Raw genomic sequence first — 12,850 nt, forward strand, 5'->3', positions numbered from 1 at the left:
CGGTTGATGCCCCTCTCGCTACCAGGCCATTAGCCTACACATTGGAGGAGCTTCCACAGACTGGGCAGCTAATCGGTATCCATCTGCACTCTGCTGCTTATTAACAAAGCTTCATTAGCAAAACATTGGGTCCACAGATCAATTCTGCCTCAAGCAAAGTAGGCACAAAAATGCCACTGATCAGCAAACATCAGCTGCAGTCAATGACAAGCTTCTGTCAATTCTCAAGCTACATAAAATAAATACAATTCATCTGCCTCCCCTTTTGGTCAAATAACAGATTGTTTATTTGTAATCCCTTGACTCTCGCCATGCACTGGATTGGACAAAGCTCAGCACTTGTCTCCTTACAAGTTTATAAGATACCAGCAAAATGATGAGGAATGGAAAACAGAGCTCTGAAACGGAGATACTACCTTTCGAGTACAATTAAGTGAAGTTGTTCATATCAGAAAAGCAATAAAACATTTATTGGGTACGGGAAGCTGCAGAATGTTGATGATCCCAAAGTCTCCCAGTTCAACAAAAAGCATGAGACTGGCACAAAAGCTAATTACAACACAAAATCAGTATTCATTTAAATTTCAATCTACTTTTCCTATCTTAACTGAGGAATATATGCAAGATTTGGGGACGGGGGGGGGTGGGCGGGTGGGATAAAGAAATGTTTTCACATTGAAGCATATCTTAAAGCGTTATTAGCGAAGTCCTTGTCTCTATGGTGTTTCAGCCAGTCACAGAGGAAGGGGACTCCACAAAAGTCATGACCTACACCTGCAGAGCTCCACTGCAAAGGAGCACCCAAACAAAACTGCATCAGTACACAAAACAGAAAATCAAAAACAAAGATCTATTGTTCGTTATACTTGCTTGCAAGCAGAGGACCAACAGTTGTCTTCAGCTTGGACACTTGGTAAAATGGAATACAAAGTACTGAAAGCTTTTGAAGGCCAAAAGAGACCATTATACAGAATTTACTAACGCAGCTGTGCTGGGCACCAGGACCGTACGCTTCCATGAAACAAAAGCACACTATGACCGTATGCTGAACAGACTGCTGTGCTGGGAATGATCTACATATTTGGTTCCACTAAGATCCTTCGTAGTAGGTATTGGCATTAATTTTGAAGAGTGTTTTGAAAAACCTCTATTTTAGGACAGGAAAATGAACAGTAGATTAAGCAAACCTTTAGTACTCAAAAGGTGAATAGCACCAACTTCTCAGACCCGTGTTTTACAACTAAAGCTCCAAGGTAGACAAGTCGGTCTTTGACGAATCGATCAGTGCAGAAGAGTTGAAAAATAAAGCTCTGAAGTCCGCTGCCCCCAGCTTCTAGAGTCAGAACATACAGTCCTGCTGGCTCCATCTGCTGTGAGCTCCTGGTGCCCAGCAGTAAGTTTTAAATAAGTATGTACAAAGTCCAGTCATCCCAGGGGAAAGTTATTTGACAAGAGGTCTGGTTTTGTCATCATCGCTGCACTGGTGAGCTTTGTACTTTTTGACTTCAGCCATATACTGTGCCCATGCACCACCTTTACTCGAGGAAATCTGGAGGGAGAAAAGAACATCACATCAGTACAGGGTGTACAAACAAGACCAAGGGTTGTTTCAAAAGCAAAACAGCAGGCAGCTGCAACAGGTTATTCAAACAATTGCACATCAAAAGAACGAAGTTCAGGAAGGAGGTGCACTAGACAGTAAACTCGACAGTCCTAGATCATGCCAATTCTCGGCCACATCAGGACACAGTAACAGCTACAGCAGAACCTGAAACCCAAATGACTGATCTGTCTAGAACCTTTATGAAAGACAAGCACACTCTTCTAAAGGACCATTTCACCCTTTAAATCCAGGTTTTAAACCCCTTAAATTTGGTAGACTGCCCTTCAAAAAATTAATGTACTCAAACTGTGCTATCCAATAGCCCGATAATACTGTCCTACCCTCCTAGGATCCTCTTATGAAATGGAAATCACCACAACTATTATCAGGACATTTCTATGTAATCTCACAGGTGGAACTCTCCCCAGGTAAAAGTAGGTTTCAGTGTTTGAAAGAGTTAGATATTAAAGAACTCCAGACAAAGTTTGCAAGCATCAGTTCTAGTAGAACCCGGTTACTTAAAATCCTTCTAAAAGATGTAACTATTCAAAACTTGCTGTGATTAAGATTACCATATGTGCAGAATGTTAGCAACACCTTTTGCTTCAGCCACTGATGTCTTCAGGTATTCAACAAGTTTATATCATGAAATATTCAGACTTCTAAAATGCAGTTACTCCGTTCCAAGGAGAACCAACTGGGTTGGGGGCACAGCTAACCATGCACCATGAAGGCTGTACTATAATAGCTTGGGTACAACCCTGACCTTGAGCCATGATTAGACAGAAAATAGTCAGACTGAGGTCCAAGGAAAGAGCTGTGGGGCATGGTAAGTGCAAGCGACCGCTCATTAATGAAGAACAAGTATCTTACAAATGTGGTCTCTCTCCCGCAAAGTACCCCTCTCAAGCTTGATCTGGGCATCAAACTCATTAGCGACATAGCGAAGCTTCGCCCCCTGCTATTTTGGCAGAGAATGGTTACCACTACCGAACTGGCACCATATGCCGCAGCTTTTAATGAGGCTAGCGCCCTGGACACCACGAAAAAAGTTGGCTGGATCAAACACGTTAAGACTCTTGGACAGCACTGTTCTGACGGGACATAGTATTGGCTGCACACCAGCCTTCACCAGAGGCCAGATCAAATAATTATATTGGGCATGGGTTGAGCAGACAGCACAGTGCAAAAGCAACCAGGGTAGACTAACAGAAGAATTTAGAGATCTGAAAACCTGCAGCTCCCTTGAAAGTTATTTGGAGATCATTAAGGTGTCAGCTGACAGGAAGCTCTATATCCAATTCAGGCATGGTAGTTTGCCAATCAATAATTCTACAAACTCTTGGCAGATTAATAAAGCCCAGCCCAAGGGCTGCCCTTGCTGTCCCTGCCAAAACGAATCGGTAGGTCATGTTTTTTTTGCGTGCACAGCCTATGCAAAACCCAGCGGCAAGTGGTTAGTTCCAGTTTGTAGGCAATATGGGACCCAAGATCACAGAGTGGGCCCTGCGCATATTGGAATCAGATGCAAGACCCATATTTGTTCGCCCAATTGAGAAATTTCTGGGCCACTTCTGGACAATTAGGAGATCACTGTTAATACCCTTACCAATCCCTGAGAGCCATTGATGCGACGAATTCCTCTTATAAGACTAATTGCCACAATGGCTACTCTTTTTAGATGTAAATACGTTTTATCTCCTAACACCGACAAATGTTAATCTTGTATTCTTGATCTCATGTAAACATTGAAGCTTTTTAGGTAATCTTACGAATTTTTTTACTTCATGCTTTGGAATTTAAACTCAGGATATGCCCACTGCACAAATTTTATGAGCGCATTTGCACTTTATGGGTCCCAGTTACTTTGTATTGCATCCTCTGGCTTGTCTGCAGCACCAAAAGTAACGAATTACAGGCTAATTGTTGTATAGGTATCCTGTGTATGCTGTTGTGTCAATTTTTGTAATTTTTTATAATCGCATCTCTTAACGTTTATTTGTATGTTGTTTCAAATCGGAAAGTATGATGTCCGTTTGATTGTTTTATATTTTATGGTATTTTACCAAAATAAAGATTTTTGACTGACTGAAGTGGACCAGTTATGTGCTGGCTAGAGTCAGGACAAGCCAGACGTGTAAACAGCGCACAGTGGAAGACTGTGCGAGGTTCCTCACAGAACCTTACTGAGATGGAGCTGATGAACAAGTCACTTACCTTCAGTAGCTTTCTGGGAGACAATCTAGCGGAAGATTACTCCTCTTTTGAATATTCTGCAGGCATTAGACTGGATCCAGAAACATTTCAGCAGTACTTCTCACCAGTAGGTAGCGCCATGTAGCTCCACACTGACGCGGTTCTGCTTCAGAAATGACATGTGGAGCATATATAGATGCCACTCCAGCGCGCGGACTTCAGTTGCTTTTTAGACTGTCTGCATCACCAGACGCAGAGCCTCCAAAGAATACTGGTGTGAACAATGTGCAAGTTCCGAGACTTGGGATCTTATTAGTGGAAAGAGTCCAACCACAGAATGAGGAGACCTGTGCCCATGAGGAAGACAGTCTAAATAGTAAGGAGCCATAAAGGATAGCTGTGAAGCAGCTCAAAAGTAGAGCACATCAAATAAATTGGGATCAGGTTAAGTGCCTATTGGGGCACTGCAAAATTATAAAGGGGGAACACTTGTTGCGCCCTTTCAAAAATCTTATCACAATTGGCGACTTCAACAAGGGCTGAACTGGCAACCATAAGAAGATGGTAAGGTAACCCATGTGTGCCCAAAGCAGTGCTGTGCAAGAGAAAAAAAAGAACGCCTGATAACCTGGCCTGGAGAGGATCAATCTGGCATGTGCCGCACCAAACCATAAATTTGTTCCAACGACCGGCGTATATAGTTTTTGGTCAAACCTGGTTGCCAAGATTACATCTACCACCTACAGAGAAGGTAGATCGTGATCAGAGGTCACTGCTGAAACTCCAAGCAGGAAGGTGGAGACGGCAATGGCCTGGGTGCAGACCCCTGCCCTGTCGCGACAGTAGGTCCTCTGGATGGGCAGCCTGATCGGAGGATATGTGCTCAAGCCCAGGAGTTTGAAACACCATACTCAATGCGAAATATAGAGCCACTACGATGACTTCGGTTTGGTCAGTCCTGATTTGAGAACTCATAGCAGGAGTAGTATTGGCAGAAAGGAATACAGGAGTCTAGAATTCCACTCGAGGAAGATGGCATCTTCGAGCGAGATGCCTTGGAAACTCCAATGCGTGTAAGTGCTAGCACTGCACGTTCTTGGCAATGGCAAATAGATCAAGCAAAGGTTCTCCCCATCCATGGAAGAGACCGTGCACCACATCCAGATGTACTTGCCATTTGTGGTTAGCTAGGTGCTAACAGTAGAGTTTGTCTGCCCTGCAATTCAAATACCCTGCCAGGTGGCTCACCATCAGGAAAATCCCTTGGAGGTTCAGCCCTTTCCAGAGGTGCAAGGCCTCCTGGCATAAGGTCTGTGACCCCCACCTAGTTTGTTGCAGAATCACATGGCCGAGCACCTGTAACTGGCTCCCACTGATTCACAGAGGGAAGGCTTTCAACAATAAGCGGATGGCAGTCTGCTCCAGAAGACTGATGTGGAGCCGGAATTCCACCAGAGTCCAGAGGCCTTTGATCTCCACATTTCCTAGATGGCTGCCACAACCCAGAAGCAATGAATCGGTCAACACCCTAGTATGGGTGGGGAAGGGAGATGGGTTCTGGACCATGATTGGGTCAGCGCAGACACACCACTGCAGATCTCTTGCAGTCTCCTCCTAAATCTCAATATGGTCAGAGGTCCCCTTGATGTTGGGCCCACTGAGACTTCATAAAAACATTACCAGACCTGCAGCTAAAGGGAGTTGAATAATCTACTTGATCCAACTAATAAGTGTGACCCATAAACTGGTGACAAATTGAGCAATCCTAGGCAAATATTTTATTTTACAGAGGTGTCAATCTTCATCACGAGAACACATTCATATAGTGGAATTCAGCATTTCTGTTATACAAAAAATCTTTTGTTTAATTTAATAGACTAAAAGTTTGCTCCATCTATAAGAACCTAGCCCACATACAGGAAACACATGGCCCCTGACTTGCCTCTTAGTACACCAACAGCACTGTCATAAGGACAGGGACAGGAAAGTTTTTCAGTTCAAGTTTAAAAGCTCACTTTTAACTAACATATTCCTTAAGGATGATGTAATAGTGCATTGTCATTTACAGGCTACTCATTTCCTACTGAAATGGCCACAAACCTTACCACCAACATGCAGCTTTGACGCAAGGGGAGCACGGTAAACTGAAAATGCTCCTGTCACAGCACAAAAAGGAGGTAGTATAATGGGGGCTGACAGGACTGATTTACCCAAAAAAAAAAATAATCTGCGTCCTGAAGGTCCAACACCATCATCCATTCTCAAAGGAGGACGAGACCTGGGTAAGAGGATTTTTTTAAATTATACTACCGGAGGAAAGCGCTGAAAGGGTCCAGGCTGAGAATAGGCCAAAGACCTCACTCCTTTTTGGGCACCAGAAAGTAGCAGGAATAACCACGTCCTACTTCTGGCACCCTTTCGACATACCCCACTTTCTGCCGCAAAACAGAGGGAGGGTCCTCTATCAGTCACTAAAGGGATGGCAGAAGGTGCAGCGGTGAAGAATGAAAAGCAAGGCATATTCCCTGCGAACATGTCAGGCCCACTTGTCCAACGTGGTCGCCTGCCAATCAAGCAAGAATTAGTAGACTGATCCCATCATGTGGCTGTGTTCTAGTAAGAGTATACTAAAAATGTTTAGCAGGTGGGGGATGTGGGGGAAAGTGGAAGGGTGGGGGATAAGCAGTGGAAAGGTTTCAGTGGTAGACTGAGCATCATTCTGATCGTGGACGTGATATGCAGCTCAGCTAAAGCTACAAAAGGAGAGATGGAACTGTTGCAGTTGGCAAAGTTGAGCACAAAGGCACAGAGAGAGGGGTAGCCTTGCTCTCCTCTAAATGCTGGAGAGCTGAATCAGCTTTGTCCTCAAGCAGGCAAGTCCCACCGAAGGGCATGTCCATCAAAGGAGACTGGAAATCACGAGAGAACCCAGTCTATCACAATCAACTGATGCACACTAATCCACACTAATAAAGTTTTTGGGGTAATGTCTCAGAGAGAGACAGAACTTTGGAGCTGCATCTCATGGAACAGAAAGAAAGGAACAGATGTCTGCTCTAAACACTTCCGGAGCAGAACTGTCCCAGTGCTGAGCCACATGGCTTCGCCCACCGACACGCAGAGGTTCTGCAGGAAAGTTTCCTGACCCTGTCAGACACCCGGGGAACATTCAAAGATAAGAAATATGCAGCTAGAACTGAATTAGCAAGTCTGAATTGCACACCTCAAGTCCAAGGTGGACCATATAGAAAATGAAGCCCAATCGAAGATTATTTTGGGGTTACCAGGCCTGACAGCTTAAAAATGATAGTATAGTTCTTTCTATGTCAGTCAGTTTTGGATTGGAAAATATGGCCCACAATGTTATATTGCAGACCATTTGATTGCCCACCAAGTGTCATGCAGGTTAGGAGAAGAGTTTGGGCACTGTGGGAGCTGAATTGGACGACTCAGTTCCAGGCAACTTGTGACCAAAGGTAGTCTAAAAATCTGACAACTAAGAAGTGCACATCTTTCTGGCTTTCAAGCAACGTGCTGAAGCAAAGGTAAGATGCAAGTTGTTAAGGCAGTCAATTTTCCAGGGTAGCGAAGAAAAGGGGAGGTATGTTGGGGGAAAGGAGGGTGGTCCTTACTTATTAGGTAGAGCATGGGCAGTGCATGCGCTGCTCTGCGAGGCATGCTGTATTAGAGTATGCACTTGAAGCGCCGCCCACTCTCTGCCCATATTTTTCATTGGCTTGTGTCTGTCCTTTGTAAATGCGGTTTTCTGATTTGGTAATCGGCTTGTTAGTCCATCCTTAGTACCGCCTTGTCTTCATTTGTAACCTCCCATGAGGACCAGCCCCATTACTTGTGTTACACCGTCGGTGTTTAGTCTGTAAGCACCATTTTCTTTAGTGAGTTGTCTTACTGCAGGCAAGACATGCTTTGCAGCAACATTAAGTGCACCATGCACGCTTTCACTTTCCAAGCAGCCGGGATAATGGCGGACGCTTCTTTGCCATGCCCAAAGTTTCACATTTAGGAGAGTTCGAGCTATTGGTATTGTAAAGGACAATAACTTTAAACACTTGCAAATGCGAGACCTACTGCTTTACAAATATTTTTTTGGGGGTTATTTCGAAGCGCCCCATGCCACGATTGCACTTCGAGCCCACTCCCCTTTAGTTAGACGCGACTCGTCTAAAGAAAGTGGTGATTACATTCGATTGGGTGCATGTGCGGCATGGGGCGCCTGGAAACAAACTATATTAGCAATTCAATAGGTCTCGCATTCGCGAAAATTTAAGCTATTGATATTTACAGTGGCCCAAAAGGTCGGATTTTGTGCTTACCGCTGCACCAAATAGCTGAAAATCTCATAAATGTGAGACCCATTGCATTGCAAACGTTTGTGATTAACAGCAATAGAATTCATAATGTCAATAAGGACCAAGAAGAAAATACATAAGCAGTAATTCCACAAACAAATAACACTATATGTGTGTCTGATACCTAGCATTTCAAAAAGGTCTGCACAGTGTTACTATGAAGACTATATACCCAAACATTTATCAAATTTATGTAATGCAAATCTAAAAACAGGCAACCCCCTGCACCAGCAGTTTGTTTCTGCACCACCTAGAACCTAATTCACACCCAGCAAGTTTTAACCTCCAAGCACACCGGGCTACGGGTGGTTTACTATTGTAGTTCATATTAAACCACTTGAGATCTTGCTCATCTCTTCCCCACTGGGCCTACATTCTATAATGTCGCCAAGTACAGTAATACTACATTCATGTTAAAAACGCTGGTGCAGAAGAGCACGACCAAAGAGATTGTATAACAAACATTCTTTCAAACAAATTCTGCACTGTTTTAGTGACTACAACTTTCGGAGAGAGGCCATCCAGCATTTCTCTCCAAGGTTTACAGCTGTCACTAGCAGTCAAGAGAAGCATAATGGGAACCTAAGCCAGCAGGAGACTTCCAACAACAGTGTTAGGAGATTGGAGCTATCCAGTGATTACTGGAGCCATAATTCATGATCTTGGGGTAAGGAATCCCATTGGTTGAGAAGAGAACAGACCACAGTATCTGAAAGGAGCCGTGCACACAAACCTAGTTACATCTATATTGGCAGTTGTGTGGTACTCTGTCCTAAGACTATTTTTGTACAAAGAAGTGCATGTGACCATGCAAACCTTCTACATTTACGACTTTCTTCATATCTAAATGGAATACAAATTCAAATAAACATGTCCTGAATTGATGCGTAGAGGACTCTGCACACTGAATAAGGACTCTCAAGGCTGTAAACTACTGCTGAAGAGACGCTGCTAATCTACTTTTGTCTTTGTGAAAGTAGCACATTAGGCCAACCTATATGTGGTGGGGGTGAAAACCAATAACCTTCTTTCGTGGATGACTCACCACAAACTAACTTGGCAACCACCTGTTAAGCTGTCTTACCCTCACAGCATCTTGTGCGTGAAACTAGGATTCCCCCAAGTTGGGCACAAGAAGAGAAAACTGACAGAATAGGAGGACCATTAGCTTAATGGCGACTTGCTGATGGTCTCCCTCTTTCACAACATTCATTTTTCCTGATCACAAGAAAATAACAAGTGTCTCTCATACCCGAATCAGCAAAGTCTGCGCCAGCTTCTGCGAAGAGCTCCAAGAAGCCGTTCAAGAAGGATAGCTATGCTATTTGGTTAAGTACATGCTGCGCTCCAACCATATGTAGCAATGCAATTTCTGAGAACCATGCTGGGACACTGGGTGATGTGCTGGTAGGGCCTGGGCAAAGGGAGGTGACCCTTTTTCAAGTGTAGCTTCACAAAATTGTTGAAGTGCTAGCATTTTGAGGAGAAATCTTCCTGCCCTGCCTGTGGTGCAAGCAGTTCCAAATCGGAGGTGAAAGCGAGAAAAAAGAATGACAAAGAAACCAGGCTAAGAAATGGGACAATGGAACAGAACATGACAACCATGAATCCCATGTATAGAACATTTGTTCACCTCCATCAGTTCAAATTCAGCTGAAGTCACTGGACAGACTGTCTAATAGGAGTAGAGAGTAGGGCATATATGCACAGCTCTCATACAAGACCATCCCAGAATATTATAATTTTTTTATAGGATCAGCCACCCAAGCAAACAAGCATTGGCATAGCCAATAGGTCTCGCTTTTGGGACCTTTTAAGTATTTAGTTATGCAGCACAATATCCTTGGTGCAATCACATCAACTGTTGCGTGGCTAAACACTTATAAGGTCCCAAAGGCGAGACCTATTGGCTATACCAATGCTTGGTGTGGTTGAGGGTGCGGGTGTGGTTGTGTGTGGTTGAGGGTGCGGGTGTGGTTGTGTGTGGTTGAGGGTGCGGGTGTGGTGGTGTGTGGTTGAGGGTGCGGGTGTGGTGGTGTGTGGTTGAGGGTGCGGGTGTGGTGGTGTGTGGTTGAGGGTGCGGGTGTGGTGGTGTGGGGTTGAGGGTGCGGGTGTGGTGTGTGGTTGAGGGTGCGGGTGTGGTGGCGTGTGGTGGCGTGTGGTGGCGTGTGGTGGCGTGCGGTGGCGTGTGGTGGCGTGCGGTGGCGTGGGCTTGTGTGGTGGCGTGGGCTTGTGTGGTGGCGTGGGCTTGTGTGGTGGCGTGGGCTTGTGTGGTGGCGTGGGCTTGTGTGGTGGCGTGGGGTTGTGTGGGCGTGTGGTTGTGTGGGCGTGTGGTTGTGTGGGCGTGTGGTTGTGTGGGCGTGTGGTTGTGTGGGCGTGTGGTTGTGTGCGTGTGGTTGTGTGCGTGTGGTTGTGTGCGTGTGGTTGTGTGCGGTTGTAATTGTGTGCGGTTGTAATTGTGTGTGGGTGCGGTTGTGGGTGGATGTGTGGTTGTGGGTGTGTGGTTGTGTGTGGTGTGTGGTTGTGTGTGGTTGTGTGTGTGTGTGTGTGTGTGTGTGTGTGTGTGCGCGCGTGTGGTTGTGCGTGGTTGTGGTTGTGTGTGTGACAGTAATACTAAAAGCATATAAAAATAAAGGAACACAAACAAACATCGAGTTTGTGGAAAGAGAAAGCACTTTGTAAGTCAAACGGACGCAGCAAAGCATTAACACAACATGTTCTTTGATGTTTGATGTTCTTTGAACGAGAACATCAAAGGGGCGCCGCGAAAGTGATTGGTGGCAAAAGTGAAAGTGATCGAGGGCGCTTAATGAGCATGATGAGGTTTGCCATATGGTGCCTCTGCTCCTAAGCACGCGCCCGCGCACATGCACTGTAGCTCTAGGCTGGCCATGGTAGCATTTTTTGAGCCCTCACTAAGTCTCGCCAGACCAGCGCATGCGCGGGGTCAGGCGAGACCTAAAAACTTGTTAGTACAGGGTTACAGAGCGGGTGCAAAGTGACCTTTCCCCAGCCCATCTTAGCTGTTTCATGTAATGCAAAGTTGGCAGTTGTAAATGCGACCTAAATTACTCCCTCTTTTAAAAATAATAACCCTTGCCAGTTAGGAGCGATCCGGCTTATTACAGATTGTTAGAGGAGCACACCGCAAACACCACCTGAGCATCAACACAGCACTACAAAAGCACATCAACTCAACACCACAAAGAACAAGCTCAGCACCACCACCTCAGCATTACTCAGCACCACCTTAGTATTCCTCAGCACCACCACCACCTCAGCACCACTTGAGCATTACTCAGCACCACCTCAGCATTACTCAGCACCACCTGAGTATTAGTCAGCACCGCAGTATTACTCAGCATTACCCAGCACCTCAGCATTACTCAGCACCACCTCAGCATTACTCAGCACCACTTTATAATCTTAACACTATACTACTGCAAATACAATATAAAACACTATACTCCACACTACACTCTAAAACACTATCAACTGCCACACAGCAACATTACCCATAAATACACTTCACAATATAACAATTACAAACAGCAGAATTTCACTAAACGCCACACAATTCCATACAACACTATTAGAAATACATACATTTACATTCTGAAACACAATTTGGCAACAAACCGCACAAATAAAATAAACACCACAATTACACAACACACTACATACATACTACCTACACCACAAAAATAAACACAAACTCCACAACATACCACTGCACAACACAAAATACCACTCCACATATTTACAATTCATATCACACAATCCCACTGCACAATTCCAATACACTAAAAACAACATAATTACTATCCACATAATTCCACTATACAAACATTCAACATAATTACACAACACACCACACAATTCAAGACCATACAATTAAACAACTAATAATTCAAATACAACACACATAATTCCACTCCGTACCACATACATCCACTACATAACACATAAATAACACTATCATTTACAACACCAATAGCTCCAACTCTCGCAAATGCGAGACCTACTGGCTCAGCCAATGTTATGTTATTGTAATTTTATAGCGCGCACAGCTACTCCTAAGAGTGTCCCGGCGCGAGCTAAGAGGACAGTGACACAAAGGAAATTAGAACAAGAATGTTTTGAGGTGCTTCCTGAACAGCATTGAGTCCTGAATAGCACGTAAGGATAGTGGCAATGCATTCCACAGCATGGCAGCCGTAGAAGCAAGAGATCTACCCCCCATACGATGAAGACATACGCGTGGGGAGGACGCAAGGAGCTGAGAAGAAGATCTCAAAAGCCTGGTAGGTCTGTAGAAAGAGAAGCGCTTCCTAAGATAGAGAGGACCTCCATCATATAGAGCGCGATGTGCAAGAACCAGAGCCTTGAATTCAACGTGTTTCTTGACTGGCAGCCAGTGCAGCAAGTGGAGCGAAGGCGCAACACAGTTTCTGATGGGAAGATTTACCACCAGCCGGGCTGCCGCGTTCTGAATAACCTGCAATTTTTTAAGTAATTAGTCGGGAAGGCCAATATATAGACCGTTGGCATAGTCAAGACGAGAGAGGATCAAAGCCCGGACCACTGTTTCCTTAGCTGGTCTAGGTAGCAAAGGTAAAAACTTTCGCAGAGATCTGAATACCGAAGCAGCAGCCTGTAAGTTTTTTAATCTGAGTCTGAA

The 12,850-nt window shown here is 44.7% G+C and overlaps 1 protein-coding gene across 2 annotated transcripts in view; it reads right to left on the minus strand.

Moving 5' to 3' along the window:
- Positions 1 to 263: 263 nt before the first annotated feature.
- Positions 264 to 12,850, minus strand: part of TRIR (telomerase RNA component interacting RNase) — a 76,501-nt gene continuing 63,914 nt past the window's right edge. For both annotated transcript variants that reach the window (XM_085654464.1, XM_085654463.1), the window contains one exon: positions 264 to 1,549. In XM_085654464.1, the coding sequence (XP_085510590.1) occupies positions 1,442 to 1,549 (108 nt within the window). In that variant the 3' untranslated portion in view covers positions 264 to 1,441. The remainder of the gene's footprint in view (positions 1,550 to 12,850) is intronic.

The sequence above is a fragment of the Triturus cristatus genome, chromosome 4_1, assembly GCF_964204655.1.
Source record: "Triturus cristatus chromosome 4_1, aTriCri1.1, whole genome shotgun sequence".
Classification (NCBI taxonomy): domain Eukaryota; kingdom Metazoa; phylum Chordata; class Amphibia; order Caudata; family Salamandridae; genus Triturus; species Triturus cristatus.